Source organism: Pelodiscus sinensis, chromosome 2 (genome assembly GCF_049634645.1).
Source record: "Pelodiscus sinensis isolate JC-2024 chromosome 2, ASM4963464v1, whole genome shotgun sequence".
Classification (NCBI taxonomy): domain Eukaryota; kingdom Metazoa; phylum Chordata; order Testudines; family Trionychidae; genus Pelodiscus; species Pelodiscus sinensis.
Window position 1 is genome coordinate 218,223,345 of NC_134712.1, and position 17,954 is coordinate 218,241,298.

Here is a 17,954-nt window from a genome sequence, read left to right on the forward strand (position 1 = left end):
AATTAAATAAAAGTTTAATGGAGATTGCCTAACTCCTAGAGCTGGATGGGACCTTGAAAGGTCATTGAGTCCAGTCCCCTGCCTTCACAGCAGGACCAAGTACCATCCCTGACAATTTTTGCCCTAAATCTCTGAATGGCCTCTTTAAGGATTGAACTCATAACCCTGGGTTTAGCAGACCAATGCTCAAACCACTGACCTATTCCTCCCACCATACAAATTCAGTCATATTCAGTTTGAATCCCACCCTACAAATTCAGTCTTAGTGGGGTGTATAAGGATTAAATAAGGGGTCTGGGTAATCGCTACGATGATGGTGTGGGTACAGCATGGGCAGGCATTGTCCTTATTGATTTATAAACCTATTTTAATGCCCCTTTTTCCTTTTCCTGCTTGCTTGGGATAGATAATCATATAGCTTGTACCAAAGATGTAACTTCTAATGAACACTAGTTGTCTATAACTGTATGTTATCTTCCTCCTTCCAAACTGCTAGGAAACATATTCAGGGTCACAGCTCCGTCTTTCCCCCCTTGTAAGTTGCTGATTCAAGACGTTTGTAATGTAAAACTGCTTATGTCAGCTAAAAAGCTGTAAATGCTCAACAGGGCAGGTATTTATCACATGGTTCTGATTATGCATTATATGGGTGTTCATTTTACTAAATTAGGGTTTTACGTGTGAAGTAATTGATAAGTGTATGTATGTACTAACTAAGATAAAAAAGTATGTCTGTGGTTAATTTTTTGCTCACTCGGACCGGGGCTTTGGGTGTCTGAGGCATAACAAGTATCTGCAGTGAAGCCTGTTTACTCCATCTGCCTCTGGGTCACCTATTCTTTTCTAACAAATCTGTCACTATTTCTGTAGGATATCAGTGTGCAAAGACATTTATTATTTTTTTCTCTATACATTACAAACAAGTAAACAAAGCATGTTTTAATATTTTCCATTTTCCAAACAGCTGTCCAAAATATGAACAATAAGGGGGTCCAAAGCAGAATAAACGGGAGTAAGGTTCATAAGGAAAATCTAGGCTGAATATAAGGGAGATTTTCCTGCTAGTGAAGCCTGCTAAACTAAACTGTTGGATAGTTTCTCACAAGGAAATAAAGGAAACTCAATCTTAAAACTTGTTTGGACAAAACATTTGAAAATATGTTGTAACAAGCAATCTACATTGGTATTGGGAATGAAATTCCTGTATTTTATAGGAACTTTGTTGCTTTTTATAAAACTTTATTCACTTTTATTTCCCTATCTCTTTTTTCTAGCAAATGCTTGTTTGGAATCTGGATTTGCTCCTTTTAAAATAAGAAGAAAAATGGCTTCATTGAGTGGGAAGGTACAGACTGTATTGGGCCTTGTAGAACCAAGTCAGCTTGGCTGCACCATGACCCATGAGCACTTGACAATGGACTACACCTGCTGTTATGTCCCACCTTCCTCAGGCCAAGAAACTTTGTCTGATGAGCCCATTGAAATGAAGAACTTGTTTTGGATTAAACAGAATCCCTATAGCCATAAAGAGAACCTTCTTCTGTATCAGGAAACAGATGCGGTAAAGGAAGAGCTATTGCAGTATAAAGCAGCAGGTGGTGGGACTATTGTGGAAAACACAACCATGGGTATCAGCCGAGATGTGAAGACTTTAAAGAAGCTTTCACAGGAAACTGGGGTACACGTTATTGCTGGGGCTGGGTTTTATGTGCATCACACTCATTCTTCTGAGACACAAGCTATGTCAGTGGAGCAGGTAAGTACAAACAAGTACTTAGTGAAATACTGCCCTACAGATAATGTACAGATGACAGGAGATCAATGACTGTTCAAGCACAACTTGACAAAAATTTAAATATACTCTGCTTGAAAACAGTTAAAATTGTGTTTGTTTATATTGTATCTGCACCCAGCATTGCCACTAGGATCTATCAGCATTTCAATTTTCTTGTACAGATTTACTGTAACTTAGCAGTAAAGAAATGACTGTGTGGCTACCTCTAGACTGGCATGATTTTCCGGAAATGCTTTTAACAGAAAAGATTGTCTAGATTGGCAGGGATGCTTTTTGCGGGAAAGCGTCCGTGGCCAATCTAGACGCACTTTTGTGCAACAAAAGCCCCGATCACCATTTTCGCGATCGGGCCTTTTTTGCGCAAAACAAATCTGAGCTGTCTACACTGGCCCTTTTGCACAATAGGGACTTTTGCCCGAACGGGAGCAGCATAGTATTTCCGCAAAAAGCACTGATTTCTTACAGTAGGAAGTCAGTGCTTTTGTGGAAATTCAAGCGGCCCAAGTTTTTCCAGAAAAGCGGCTGATTTTCCGGAAAAACTGGCCAGTCTAGACACAGCCAGTATGTATAGCATCCTGGCACAGCAGTGAAAATTCTTTTTACAAAATACTGGGATGGAAATAGTATCTCTCCGTTGTCCCCTTTATTTTCCTTGTCCCTCTTTTCAATTAAGCTGTCCCCTCTGAACCACCAAAAGTTTTTTTAAAAGGAAATAAATATATAATTGTGGCACTGATAAGCAATTTGCAAACTGTCCCTCTGTTCTCTCTGCCTGTACATTATATCCTGTTCCCTTCGCATACTGGTTCCTGCCTGCCTCCTTCCCCCCAATGTGTAAATGTGAAAATGCTTAGGCTGTGTCTACATTGGCATCCCTTTCCGGAAAAGGGATGCTAATGAGACACTTCAGAATTGCAAATCCGTGGGGGATTTAAATATCCCCTGCGGCATTTGCATTTACATGGCTGCCACTTTTTTCCGGCTCGGGGTTTTTGCCGGAGAAAAGCGCCAGTGTAGACGCGATTCTCCGGAAAATAAGCCCTTTTCCTTGAAAGCAGGAATAAGGGATCTTCTGGAAAAGGGCTTATTTTCCGGAGAATCGCATCTACACTGGCGCTTTTCTCCGGCAAAAACCCCGAGCTGGAAAAAGGCGGCAGCCATGTAAATGCAAATGCTGCGGGGGATATTTAAATCCCCCACGGATTTGCAATTCCGAAGTGTCTCATTAGCATCCCTTTTCCGGAAAGGGATGCCAATGTAGACACAGCCTTAATGTTTCAGCAGGAACACGTATACCAAAATAAATACATTTTGACATCTCTAGGTGAGATCCATGCACATTACTATGATAAATATCCATTCAGCTGTTTTTAAGCTGATACGAGGTATTAACTATAAAACTCAAGAAGATGATAGAGGAGGTATCTGGGCCTTTAACTATTATCTTTGAAAAGTCATGGAAATCAGGAGAGACACCAGCAGACTGGAAAAGGGCAACTCTAGTGCCCATCTATAAAAAGGGAAATAAGAACCCAGGAAACTACAGACCAGTCAATTTAACTTCTGTGCCAGGGAAGATAATGGAGCAAATAATTAAAGAATTCCTCTGCAAACATCTGGAATAAAATAAAGTGATAGGTAATAGCCAGCATGGATTTGTAAAGAACACATTTGTCAAACTAATCTGGTAGCTTTCTTTGATAGGATAACAAGTCTTGTGAATAAGGGAGAAGCAGTTGACGTGGTATACCTAGACTTTAGTAAAGCATTTCATATGGCCTCATATGACCTTCTTATCAATAAACTAGGAAAATACAACCTATATGGGGCTACAATAAGGTGTGTGCATAACTAGCTGGTTAACCGTTCTCACAGAGTAGTTATTATCGGTTCACAATCATGCTGAAAGGGCATAACAAGTGGAGTTCCACAGGAATCTGGTTTGGGAGCAATTTTGTTCAATATCTTCTTCAACGATTTAGATATTGGGATAGAGAGTATGATTATTAAGTTTACAGATGATACCAAGCTGAAAGGGGTTGCAAGTGCTTTAGAGACTAGGGTCATAATTCAAAATGATCTGGACAAACTAGAGAAGTGGTCTGAGGTAAATAGGATGAAGTTTAATAAGAACAAATACAAAGTACTCCATCTAGGAAGGAACAATCCATTTCACACATACAGAATGGGAAGTAACTGTCTGGGAAGAGTACTGCAGAAATGGCCACCGTGCTGTGCTGACCATCAGCTGATCCGGCACAGTGGGAAGTCTAGACGCTCCACGGTTGACACGGGAAGCCTTTGTCGACCGCTTTGGTATGCCTCATGAAACGAGGTTTACCAGAGTGGTCGACAAAGGCTTCCTTTGTCAACCGCAGAGAGTCTAGATTACCCACTGTGCCGGATCAGCTGTTCGTCAGCACAGCACGACGGCCAGTTTGATGTAAACGAAGCGACGATTATTTAAATCGCCACTTCATTTTGCTATGTCTAGTAAACTCATCTACATGGCTCCGTTGACGGAGCCATGTAGTCTAGACATACCCTAGGGGTCATAGTGGACCACAAGCTAAAATATAAGTCTACAGTGTGACACAGTTGCAAAAAAAGCAAACATGATTCTTGGATGCATTAAGAAGAGTGTGGTGAGTTAGACACAAGAAGTCATTCTTTTGCTCTACTCTGCACTGATTAGGCCTCAGTTGGAGTATTGTGTCCAATTCTGGGCACCAAATTTCAAGAAAGATTTGGAGAAGATCTACAAAAGAGCAACAAAAATAATTAAAGGTCTAGAAAACACGAGCTATGAAGGAAGACAGAAAGAATTGGGCTTGTTTGGTTTAGAAAAGAGAAGACTGAGGGGGGACATTATAACAGTTTTCAAGTATCTAAAAGTGTGTTACAAGGAAGAGGGAGAAATGGTTCTCCTTGACGTCTGATGATAAGACAAGAAGCAATGGGCTTAATTTGCAGCAAGGGAGGTTTAGATTGGCCATTAAGAAAAACTTCCTGCCTGTCAGGGTGGTTAAAGACTGGAATAAATTCCCTAGGGAGGTTGTGAAAGCTCCATCCCTGGAGATATTTAAGAGCAAGTTGGATAGACTTCTATCTAGGGTGATCTAGACCAGGGGTGGGGAATAATTTTTAATGGGGGGGGGGGGCATTCCAAGATTTTGGAAAGTGGCCAAGGGCTGCATTTCTGTGGGGGGGGGGGTGCAGTCTGGGTTGAAGGTTGGGTGCAGAAGTGAACTTGAGATAGGGAAGTGGTGTGAGGAGGCAGTGGGGGGTCTGAAAGGGAGTTTGGATGAAGGAGGGGGCTGTGATCTGGGGCAGGGACTTGGAGTGCACAGTCTAGTAGGCTGTACGGTTCAGGAGAGGATTTTGACCTGGGGAGGAGTTCTTTGGGGGTGCAAGGTCTGGGAGGGGGTTGTGTCTTGGGAGAAAGAGGAAAAGAGTTCTGAGGGTTTGAATGGTGGCCTGGGGCAGGTAATCAGAGTGGAGAGAAGGGCTGGGGTGCCAGAGGCAGGCTCTGTCTGGGAAATGCTTACCTGCAGAAACCTGAAGCAGATTGCTGCAGGCTGCTTGTTGCTCCACATGGCTCTGCTCCTGGCATGATGGGGAGGTTTAGTGGGAAAGGGAGGGAGAAGGCTTCTCATACTGCCCCTGCTCCCAGTAAAAATTCTCAGTTCCTGTTGGCTGGAAACTGAGAGATTGGCCAATGGGAAATGAGATATTTTGCTGGGGTGTGGGGTGGGAACATCATGAGACATTCTCCCTCCTCCCTTCCCAGCCATCCAGAGTGGAGAACAGCTGGCTTTTTAAACAGTGAGCTGTTTGTTCTCTGACTAAGGATTCCGGCGAGGTGGCTGTGGGCCTGATCTGGTGGTTTGGCAGGGCAAATCCAACCCACTGACAGCCTCTTGGTCCTGCTATGAGGGCAAGGGACTGGACTTGATGATCTCTTGAGGCCCCCTCCATTTCTAGGATTCTGTAGTTTCATTGATCTTAATGATTTATGGCAGCTGAAGAACTGGACCAAATTGTTTCCACTGGTGCAATTTCTCAAAATTATGAGTGAGTTTAGATTTAGACATCCGGCAAGACAGGTCAATTTTAATAGCGCCATAGAGTAAAAGTTTCCTAATTGTGGTCCATGGACCACTGGTGACTTAAAGAGTGAAGAGTATGTGGTATTGTTGAAGCTATGTTGGTCCCACAATAATAAAGAGACGACGTGCATTAGGTAGTACCTTTTTATTGGACCAACTTTTGATGATGAGAGAGACAAGCTTTCAAGCTGTCTTTCAGAGTTCAGTGTAGTCAGAAGTCCATTCCAGACTTGATTAATCCAAGCCAAGATGTTGACAGATAACTGGTTGAATATAGATGTCTGCAGTGACCAAGCAACGAAAAAGGATCAATGATTCCGTAGAGAAATTGGTACGGACATTGTGGTCTAGCTCTTTTGTTAGGACACAGCTAAATAAGTTTTGACATTGGTTAAACAAGGAAGGAATTTAGTGTCTCCAGCAATCCATGCCATGATTGCCAAAGCCTGTTGAAGATCGAAGTGTGGTAATGTTGCAACCCAAATGGTGTTCTTCTGACAACCATAAGGAATTCTAAGAACTGTATTCTGTTTCTAGTGCATGTTACCCATCCTTGTGACAGTTCAGTTGTATGCATGAATTGAAAGGCTTACGATTATAGTGGAGAAGTATTGGAGCAGATCTTTAACTAGTTTCAATTGTCATAGCTCCATTAAGTTCAATTTACAACAGCTGAAGATCTACTCCATCGTGTTATGTGTCCATGTCCGGGGAGACAGAATGAGGAAGAATGAATAGCAGATCAACTTGACATGGATTTTTTGTTTTTTTTCCTGGTGTTCTAGTTTTAAGGTACTAGCTTCTAGGTTAATACAGTAAATTAACTTTGCCAATCCTTTCTCTCTCCTTGTTCACTTGGTTTTTACTATGTCCTGAGCTAATGATTAGATATTAAACATTCAGGGCCAGATATTTAAAAGGTCTCTATCATTGGTTTTGCACACAAATGTGTGTGCCTGTTTTTGTGCGGGCAAATAATGGCATCAAGAAGTTTAACCACCTGACCATGCTTGCAGGTATCTACATGCTATTGTCTGTGCCTACAGAATTACAAGCTGCTTTAAAAAATTACCCTGAAAGAGTGTGGACCAAAGTTTATTCTTGGTTACAATTCAGAAGTCAGTGGAGTTGCTTCAGATTGATTTTGGCACGTCTGAGAGCAGGATTTGGCCTCATGGTTCTTCTTTAGGTCTTGACAGCTAGAATCTTCCCCAAGCTTTAAAAAATCTAGTTTTGTTCCTTCTCTACTGGTATAATGTGTATTTACTTTCACCTTGAGACCTTGTCTGAACACAGAAGTTTCATGGGTTTAACTTACATAGATGTAAAACCTGATTTGGGGCTTTTCAACACAGTTGTGCCAAGTTAACTATATCAGTTTAGAAGCATTAGTTTCTTGGTTAAATACAGTTATATTGTTTCAACTATTGGGTGTAGACCTGCTCTTAGTTAAACCAGTGCAAGCTTTTATGTTCATGCTCTGGTTTTGGTTTAAACCTGGCTTATGTTGTTGGTGTAGCTTGCACTTGGTCAGCCATTTTTCAACCACTATAAGAGCGGGTACCCAGAAAGCTGGATATAGTTCACTAATCAGGTTTAAAATCTGCAGCTTTGTGTGTAGCCCATAGCTGACACTTTTCAACACAAAGACTATCATTAACAGAAGGATTTATTTTTTATTTTTGTTAGCTTACAGACATTATCATGCACGAGATACTCAGTGGAGCTGATGGAACCAACATCAAGTGTGCTGTGGTAGGAGAAATTGGCTGCTCATGGCCTCTGACTGAGAGTGAAAACAAAGTGCTTCAGGCAACAGCGCATGCTCAGTCACAGCTGGGCTGCCCCATTATAATTCATCCTGGCAGGAACAGCAATGCACCTTTCCAGATTCTTCGCATTCTGCAGGAGGCCGGAGCTGATATCTCAAAAACAGTCATATCTCATCTTGACAGGTAAATGAATAGGCTACCCCTGTATCACATGTCTATAATTTTCCTGGATGTGCTCTCTGTTAGGGATGTTAGCATATACTTGTTTACACGATTAACCGATAAACCTGGATTTACCAGTTAATCCTAAGGGTTACATGCATTCCCTCCTCTTCCCCCTTGCTGCCTCTGTATCAGAAGCAGCAGTGAGGGGGAAACAGGAGGGTAGACGGGAGCAGTGCTTGGAGGGACTGTCTTAAAAGCTGGCTCCCCACAAGCACCAGCTCTCACGGAGCCGCCTGCTTCCCCCTCCCCACGTTGCTGCCTCTAATAGAGAGATAGCAGCGAGGGGGGAGGCAGGCAGGAGCCTGCTCCCCACAAGTACCGGTTCCCCTGTGCTCCTCTGCATATAAATGTATAACTGCTAAAAAGTTCAGTATCTATCTTGTTTACACAAATACACTTTTTTAACATCCCTACTCCCTGTAGATAGTATAATTTCTGGATAATACATGGCAGCTTCAGACAGTTGGAATTTATCCAGTGATCTAACAGTGTAATCCACACACCTACTGCATATGATTCAGTGTCCCATATAGTGGTGCTTAGATCACTTTACAGAGAGAGAGAGAATGAGTGTGCTCTACAGCCTTAGCTCAAAGCTAACTTTTAGCTCAAGCACTAGAGGCTCATGCACTGAGCTCCATAGGCCCCAGATTTGGTTCTGCCTGTCAACTTTACAATAGCACTACAAGAAACATTGCTTTGTGTTTAGTGATTTCAAGAACACAGTAATGCTTCTTCATACGTAACCCATATGTTTCTGGATGAAGCTCCTAGTTTACAAACAATCTTGGCCAAGATTTTAGAAAGTCAGGGTATGTCTACACTATAAAGTTAATTCGAACTAACGGATGTTAGTTCGAATTAACTTTGATAGGCGCTACACTAGCGCTCCGCTAGTTCGAACTTAAGTTGAACTAGCGGAGTGCTTAGTTCGAACTAGATAAACCTCATTCCACAAGGACTAAGCCTAGTTCGAACTTACTAGTTCGAATTAAGGGCTGTGTAGCCCCTTAATTCGAACTAGTGGGAGGCTAGCCCTCCCCAGCTTTCCTGGTGGCCACTCTGGCCAACACCAGAGAAACTCTATTGCCCCCCTCCCGGCCCCGGACCCCTAAAGGGGCATGGGCTGGCTACGGTGCCCGTGCCAGGTGCAAGCCTGCCAGCACCCAGCCAGCAGACCCTGCACCTGGCACGGCTCTAGCCAGCCACCCGATGCCCCCCAGCCCTCCCCCTCTTCCCGGAACCAGGCTGGCGGCTCCCGGGAGCCTGCCCTGGTCCACAAGAGGCGGGCACCCGCCTGGTCAAGTGCAGATATCGTGGACCTCGTCCACGACCTCTGCACTAGGCACAGGAAAGTGGCCGTCTAGGGCAGGAGAGCTGCCAGCCTGGCCACCCAGGAGCAGGTGTGCATGAAAATCAAGGTGGTGCAGTGAGACCCCCGACCCTGAGCCCTGAGCTTACAATGGCCATACTGGGTCAGATCAAAGGTCCAGTTAGCCCAGTAGCCTGCCAACAGCGGCCAACACTAGGGATCCTGGAAGGGATAGACCAAAGACAGTGACAAAGCCATTTGTCTCGTGCCATCCCTTTCCAGCCTTCCACAAACTTTGGCCAGGGACACCATTCCTACCCTCTGGCTAATAGCACTCCATGGACCCAACCTCCATGACTTTCTCTAAGTTCCCTTTAAACTCTGTTCTAGTTCTAGCCTTCACAGCCTCCTGCAGCAAGGAGTTCTACAGGCTGACTCTTTGCTTTGTGAAGAACAACTTTCTGTTATTAGTTTGAAGCCTGCTACCAATTCCTTTCCTTTGGTGTCCTCTAGTCCTTTTATTATGGGAACTAATGAAGAACTTTTCTGTATGCACCCTCTCCACACCACTCATACTTTTAGAGACCTCTATCATATCCCTCCTCAGTCTCCTCTTTTCTAAGCTGAAAAGTCCCAGTCTCTTTAGCCTCTCTTCATATGGGACCTGTTCCACACCCCTGATCATTGTAGTTGCCCTCCCCTCTCCCACCCTCTCTCTTTCCCTCTCCCACCTCCTTTTCCCAGTCTCCCCCAGTTTTGTTCAATAAAGAGAGATTCTATTTTTGACCACACGTTTTCTTTATTTTGTACATCAGGAAGGGGGGCTAGGGAAGGGTAAGTGGAAGGAGGTGAGGGAGGAATGGGGTACGAGCCCCCGATGGGGAGGACTGGGCTGGCTCTGCGGGCTTCTGGGGGTGGAAGCTCTCCTGCAGCCCCCCAATTTCCCCCTCTCCCCAGATGGCAGCCTGCGGCAAGTGCAGCCGGGCTGATGGTCGAGTGCTGTGATGTGCCAAGTGTGGGTACTCCGGGCAATACAAGCCAGGACTGCTTTGCAAGCGGGGCACCCCTGAGAACTGTCTGTCCGGGGTGAGGGTCGGGACCCTTTAAGCACAGCCCTCGGCTAGCCTGAGACAGCAGCTCCACGCTCTAAGTCCTCATCTGATGCCCTGCCGGCACTGCTTCCGGCCATCCTTAACCTCTGCTCAGGGTCCACTCAATGTGGACATGCTAGTTCGAATTAGCAAAACGCTAATTCGAACTAGTTTTTAAGTCTAGCTGCGCTAATTCGAATTAGCTTAGTTCGAATTAACTAATTTGAACTAAGTTAGTTCGAATTAGCGCTGTAGTGTAGACATACCCTCAGATCCTAAGTCAATACGTAGGCTCCTAAATCAGTGACCTGGTTTTCAGAAGTGCTGGACATTCAGCAGGTCCCGCTGATTTCTGAGAGATTTCTGGGAGAGCTCCTGGGAGTTTGTCCCTTTTAAATATCAGGCTGTTTTCCAGGGACCTGATCCAAAGCTCATTGATGCCAATGGAAAGACTTCCACTGACTCCACTGCATTCTGAATTAGACCCCAAATCAGGTTTCTGCTGCCAATTTAAAGTCATGCAACTTTTAAAAAAATCCCAGTTAAATTTCAGATAGGTGAGTGAGATATTAGCTCACTTGAAAACAAGCACAGAAGACTATCCACACATAATGGGGAAGAGAGAATATTCCGCCCTCTTCAGAAACACAATTCATTTGGCCACAGCAGGTTTATGTGACCTTGTGTAGCTGATGATCATTTGGCAAATGTCCACATATTGATAAATGTTGCTAGCTGCTGAATGATAGAAACTATTTGTGGTCATATGACTCTCAGCAATTCAATTGTTTGTCCTCATCAAGGGTGAAATTCAGACATAGAAAATATATCCAACTCTGTTGCATTTATTAAAGATTCCTGTAAACTACATGTGTTGCAGCATTGCATTTGAAGCACTGGTTTTTGTATATATACCAGAGCCTCAAATTACTCATCTACATTTTGGGTACATTTGGTTATTTTTTAAATAATGCTTTAATGCTATATAATTAAAAATAAATACATACATGCAATCTCTCTTCATGTATTAATATGTGGTTAATCTTCTGTAGATATTCTAAAAACTATATTAACCCCCTAATCTGAGGATATAAGAATGCAGAGCACCTGACACAGTTAATGCCAGGGGTTTTGTAACCACTTTAGTAGAATGCAACAAAACAAATTGTTTTTAAACATAGTGTTTGCATCCCCTCTCAGTTATACTTCTATACTAGAGTCTCCAGATCCCCTAAATTTACAAGTTTGGCATGTGGATTTAAACTTCATGCCTGTCTTCATTCAACACATTTAAATGGCTGGAATGGATGACTCTATGATTCTAGCTACATCTAGCTTTTTATTACATTCTGTGTGAGGGGTCTGTAATAAAAGTGTGGCACGCAAGAGAACTGGGAAGAGATAACTTTTTATTTCCTGGTCCCAGTTACCTATCAGGGATTAAGGTTACAGAGGTTCCCTGTCACATGACTGGGTGAGCATTTGCTAATAACAATGGCTACTGTTACAGTATCCATAATACATATATTTTGAAGCTATGTAATGGATAATGCTTTATACGTTAATAATCATAACTTGTATTGTCCCATGTGAGCCCTACCTCCCCCTAACAATTGTTTTTAAATAATTTTTCATGGCTGTGACATTACTCTTATGAAATCTGGAATTTAAAAAAATAAAATTGCTATTCGCATTCTAACTGGCTTCATTCTTGTGGCTACTGCAGCCCTTTGAACTATACAGAGCTGGCACTGAAAGCCACTCCTTCTGCACTGCACTTTGAAAGCGGATTTGATCACACACTCTTATCTTGTGTAAACTGTGAAAGTATTTAAAATAATTAATTTTTGTTAATTACAGTTGACAATGCTGAGGCTCCTCCTGAACAAGGGTTTTCTCTCTCTCTCAGCCCATCTGTTCCTCCTACTTGATCCTGCTGTTAAGTGATAATATTGAATTTGTGACATCAGTCATTTCCATAGCAATAGACTATGATGTAATTAAACAGAGCAAAATTACTTTGAGCATCAAAAAGAAAGAAAAGCTCTGGGTGAACATTCTTATTTAAATACAAATATTTGTGCTTGTAATAAGGAACAGAGGATATTGTTTACAAAGTAAATTGTTGTTTTACTCTTTGTATTTGCTTTTTTGTTAAATGCCCCTCCTTCCCCAAATCTCTTCCCTCATATGAGAAGATCTAGAATTCATCCTTTGGAGGAATTCTGAGGTGGAAGAGCCTACTCTGAAGTGGTCAATGAGGACATTGCCAAGAAGCACCTTATATGCTTCCAGAAGTTGTTAGCTGTTGTCACCCATCCCCCTGAACTGGTGCTCTAACAATGTGTCATATTTTAGTTGAGATCTTGACTACTTCAGGATGCCATTACATTGTTTTGCAGGAGTAGGTACATTAATTTGGGGAATCCTGGCGAAATTCCGGCATGGGCCTACTTAAAAGCATCTCTATCTTTAGTTTCTGTTAGGTGGGATTTCCAGTCCTACACTAGTGTGTAGTGTAGTGTGTCTAACATTTGCAGCATTTTACCCCAAGGGGGGTGGGGGAACATGGATCAGCGTACACTTTGTGCTCCCCGTCAGTACCCAGCCTGGGCCAAGGAAGCTAATGATTCATTCAGTGAACCAAATTCAGTGATGAATCCAAGTTACATGCTATCTGAGACATGTTGCATATACTCTAAGACAGAAGTGTGCATTAAAAAAAGGCAGCCTGCCAGGGTTAGTCCCTGGCAGGCCACCACCACTATGTTTACCTGCACTTCTGTAGGTATTGAATAATCTTAAGTCTTCTTAGCCACAGACCAGGACACTGCTTCCCACTGCTCGCATTGGCCACAAATGGCGATCTGCAAACAAGAAGAGCTGCAATCACCCAATATCTGCAAAGGCACAGATAAACATAGAGATATGCACTCACCAGGGATTAGTCCCGCAGACTGAATAATTTGCTCTAAGAAGATCCCAAAAAGCTGCTGTTCAGTGATGGATGAAATACACTCTCTTTGTAGTACCAGATCTGATATGCCTTTTTTTGGGTGAGTAATCCTTTAAATAAACATCCCTCTAATTTTTTTTTAAAACCCAAACAAACACCAAAAGCTTCCTTCCTCATGAGTGTGACAGGACACTTTCTGATACCATGCATGCATGTCTTATAGACTCATAGACTTTAAGGTCAGAAGGGACCATTATGATCATCTAGTCTGACCCCCTGCACAATGCAGGCCACAGAATCTCACCCACCCTCTTCTAGAATAATTCTCTTAGCTATATCTCAGATACTGAAGTCCTCAAATGGATTAAGGACCCCAAGATGCAGAGAATCCTCCAGCAAGTGATCTGTGCACCACGCTACAGAGGAAGGCAAAAAACCTCCAGGGGCTCTGCCAATCTATCCTGGAGGAAAATTCCTTCCCGACCCCAAATATGGTGATCAGCTGAAGCCTGAGCATGTGGGCAAGACTCACCACCCAGACACCCAGGAAAAAGTTATCTATAGTAACTCCTATCATCTCACCATTGGCCTATTTACCACTGATAGTGAAAGGTCAAGTAGTTGCCAAGATCATGTTATCCCATCAAACCATCCCCTTCATAAACCCATCTAGCTTAATCTTGAAGCCAGATAGGTCTTTTACCTTCACTACTTCCCTTGGAAGGCTGTTCCAGAACTTCACTCCTCTAATGGTTAGAAACCTTCGTCTAATTTCGAGTCTAAATTTCCTAATAGCCAGCTTATATCCATTTGTTCTTGTGTCCACATGGTATTAAGCTTAAATAATTCCTCTCCCTCCCTGGTATTTATCCCTCTAATATATTTAAAGAGAGCAATCATGTCCCCCCTCAGCCTTCTTTTGGTTAATGTAAACAAGCCAAGCTCCTTGAGTCTCCTTTCATAAGACAGGTTTTCCATTCCTCAGATCCTAGTAGCCCTTCTTTGTACCTGTTCCAGTTTGAATTCATCCTTCTTAAACATGGGAGACCAGAACTGCACACAGAATTCCAAATGAGGTCTCACCAATGCCTTGTATAACAGCACTAACACTTCCTTATCCCTACTGGAAATACCTCGCCTAATGCATCCCAAGACCACATTAGCCTTTTTCACAGCCATGTCACAATGGCGACTCATAGTCATCCTGTGATCAACTAGGACTCCGAGGTCCTTCTCTTCTTCCATTACTTCCAACTGATGTGTCCCCATCTTATAACTAAAATTCCTGTTATTAATCCTAAATGAATAATCTTACACTTCTCACTATTAAATTTCATCCAATTGCTATCACTCCAATTTACAAAATCATCCAGATCTTCCTGTGTGATATCCCGATCCTTTTCTGAATTGGCAGTACCTCCCAACTTTTTGTCCTCCGCAAACTTTATTAGCACACTCCCACTTTTGGTACCAAGGAGAGTAATAAAAAGATTAAATAAGATTGGTCCCAAAACTGATCCCTGAGGAACTCCACTAGTAACCTCCCTCCAACCTGACAGTTCACCTTTCAGTATGACCCGCTGTAGTCTCCCCTTTAACCAGTTGCTTATCCACCTCTCAATTTTCATATTGATCCCCATCTTTTCCAATTTAACCAATAATTCCCCATGTGGTACTGTATCAAATGCCTTACTGAAATCGAGGTAGATTAGATCCACTGCATTTCCTTTATCTAACAAATCTGTTACTTTCTTAAAGAAGGAGATCAGGTTGGTTTTGGCAAGATCTACCTTTTGTAAAACCATGTCGTAATTTGTCCCAATTGCCATTAACCTCAATATCCCTAACTGCTTTCTCCTTCAATTTTTTTTCCAAGACCTTGCATACTACAGATGTCAAACTAACAGGCCTGTAGTTACCCGGGTCACTTTTTTTCCCTTTCTTAAAAATAGGAACTATGTTAGCAATTCTCCAGTCAAATGGAACAACCCCTGAGTTTAGAGATTCATTAAAAAATTTTGCTAATGGATTGCAATTTCATGTGCCAGTTCCTTTAATATTCTTGGAAGAAGATTATCTGGGCCCCCCCAATTTACTCCCATTAAGCTGTTCAAGTTTGGCTTTTACCTCGGATATGGTAATATCTACCTCCATATCCTTATTCCCATTTGTTATGTTGCCATTATCCCTAAGCTCTTCATTAGCCTCGTGAAGCAAAGTATTTGTTTAGATATTGGGCCATGCCTAGATTATCCTTAACCTCCACTCCATCCTCAGTGATTAGCGGTCCCACTTCTTCTTTTTTTGTCTTGCTTAGTTCTTTTTGCTCATTGGAGTTCATTACAGTTGCACATGTTATGCTACATGTTAACGTATATTAAAATGCATGGGGAAAGATGGAATAATGGATTGGTTTATTGTTATTTATTAACTTAAATTTCTCAAACAGTAGCTCAATTTCTCAGTAAACCTGATCAAATATTTTTAATTCCTCGGAAGTAAGATTTCCCCCAAGTGATAGCTTTAAATGCTGTAGTCCATATAACGTGGTACTCTAGAACCATTTCCAACATGCATTCTAATTATTTGTTTATGCACATTTGCACTCTGCTTTGTATTTTCTGCAGGACTATATTTGATGAGAAGAAACTGCTGGAGTTTGCTAAACTTGGATGCTACTTAGAGTATGACCTCTTTGGTACAGAAATACTTAATTACCACTTCAATCCGGATAGAGATATGCCAAGTGACAATGAAAGAATTGCAAGGTACCTAGTGCAATGCAATGAAGTATAAATAATAACACTGCTAGCTATTAAAAATTATTATTATTGGTATGCAGGTTTCATGTGCTTGTTGCTCATACCAATATGCTAAATGATGGTAGTTTATTGTTACTGGTATTTCTGTCTAGTACAATAATTATAACCCTAGTTAGGTATGCATAATGCAAACATTTCTTCGTACAGAAAATGCAGATTTTTCTATGAAAAACAAAGCTAATGGGCTATTTTAAAGATGTTTATTCATAATTATTTGTTCATTTAGTTGGATATCACTGCGTTCAGTGGTTTCTCTTTTTTAACATCCTGGTCTCCAAGATGAGGAATTACATGTGATTTCATAAAGGTTTGGCCTTTGTTTATACTCATTCCAGTTTTAGGTGTTATTATTAATCACTGTCCCGTCTAATTGTAATGTCTGAAAAATGGACAAAAGATTGTAGCCCAAATTCAACCCTGGCCTTACTGGAACTGCTGCCACTTAGATGAAAGGTGCACTTAGATGGAAGGTTCATTTGCTCTTTTCCCTTCACTGTGCAGCACTATCTGTTGCTCTGCTAGGGCTCGTCTAGATTACATTCCTAATTTACATCCCTCTTTTGAAAGAGGAATGTAATCTAGGGCTCGTCTAGATTACATTCCTCTTTCAAAAGAGGGATGTAAATTAGGCCGATCAAAAGTGCAAATGAAGTGTGGATTTAAATATCATAGAATCATAGAATCATAGGACTGGAAGGGACCTCAAGAGGTCATCGAGTCCAGCCCCCTGCCCTCAAGGCAGGACCAAGCTCCGTCTACACCATCCCTGACAGATGTCTATCTAACCTGTTCTTAAATATCTCCAGAGAGGGAGATTCCACCACCTCTCTTGGCAATTTATTCCAATATTTGACCACCCTGACAGTTAGGAATTTTTTCCTAATGTCCAATCTAAACCTCCCTTGCTGCACTTTAAGACCATTACTCCTTGTCCTGTCCTCAGAAACCAAGAGGAACAGTATCCTGTGCTTCATTTGCATATTCAAATCCAATTGCTGTTTCGAAAAAGGGTATTTTGAAAGTGAAACCGCAGTCTAAATGCAGTTCTTTTGAAAAAAACCTCCTTTTTTGAAAGATCCTGTACTCCTGAAAAAATGAGTAGTACGGGATCTTTCAAAAAAGGGTTGGGTTTGGGTTTTTTTGAAGGAACTGCATCTAGACTGCAGTTTCACTTTCAAAATATCTTTTTTTGAAACAGTGATCGGACATGAATATGCAACTGTAGCGTGGGATACTTAAATCTGCGCTTCATTTTCACTTTTGATCTGCCTAATTTACATCCCTTTTTCAAAAGAGGGATGTAGTCTAGACATAGCCCTAGGCCCTCTATCACTTATCCCCACCACCGCCATCACGCTCCCAATCCGAGAGAGAAAATTATTTCCTCCTGAAAACTCTTTAATGGTCCCCATGTTCACTTCTTTTTTACCTCTTCCCTGCCTTTAATCAGCATCTCCAATACCAGTCTGTTCAATGAGATTTTATTAGCATAGCAGACTGTACAAGTGTTGCCAGAGAAGAGACAGACCCTTTAGGTATGTGTCAGAGGTGGGTACAGCTTCCTGCTAAGTTTGGAGTGGGATCCCCTGTGTCTGCTTGTCAGCAGTGTCATTCCTAATCAAGTAGCAGATTACTACATTGCATGATGCCATCACTTCTTTCTCCCAGGGGCAGAAACACTTTTTTCTCCTCACTTTTTGATGAGAGGCTTTTATGGTTTCTGATAATTTGAGGAAATATAGGAAATATCTTTCTAGTTTTCACTCCTATTTTAGGCATTTCTTTTTTGCCTCCACCTCCTCTGTAACATTGGCCACACGATCTCTCTTGTCTGGTTTCAGACTGTTATCTCTTTTCTGCCAAGCATTTGTC

The 17,954-nt window shown here is 42.1% G+C and overlaps 1 protein-coding gene across 3 annotated transcripts in view; it reads left to right on the forward strand.

The window, feature by feature from the left end:
• Positions 1-17,954, forward strand: part of PTER (phosphotriesterase related) — a 43,471-nt gene that overhangs the window by 20,672 nt on the left and 4,845 nt on the right. For all 3 annotated transcript variants that reach the window (XM_075922450.1, XM_075922452.1, XM_075922451.1), the window contains exons 2-4: positions 1,275-1,756; positions 7,594-7,859; positions 15,888-16,028. In XM_075922450.1, the coding sequence (XP_075778565.1) occupies positions 1,325-1,756; positions 7,594-7,859; positions 15,888-16,028 (839 nt within the window). In that variant the 5' untranslated portion in view covers positions 1,275-1,324. The remainder of the gene's footprint in view (positions 1-1,274; positions 1,757-7,593; positions 7,860-15,887; positions 16,029-17,954) is intronic.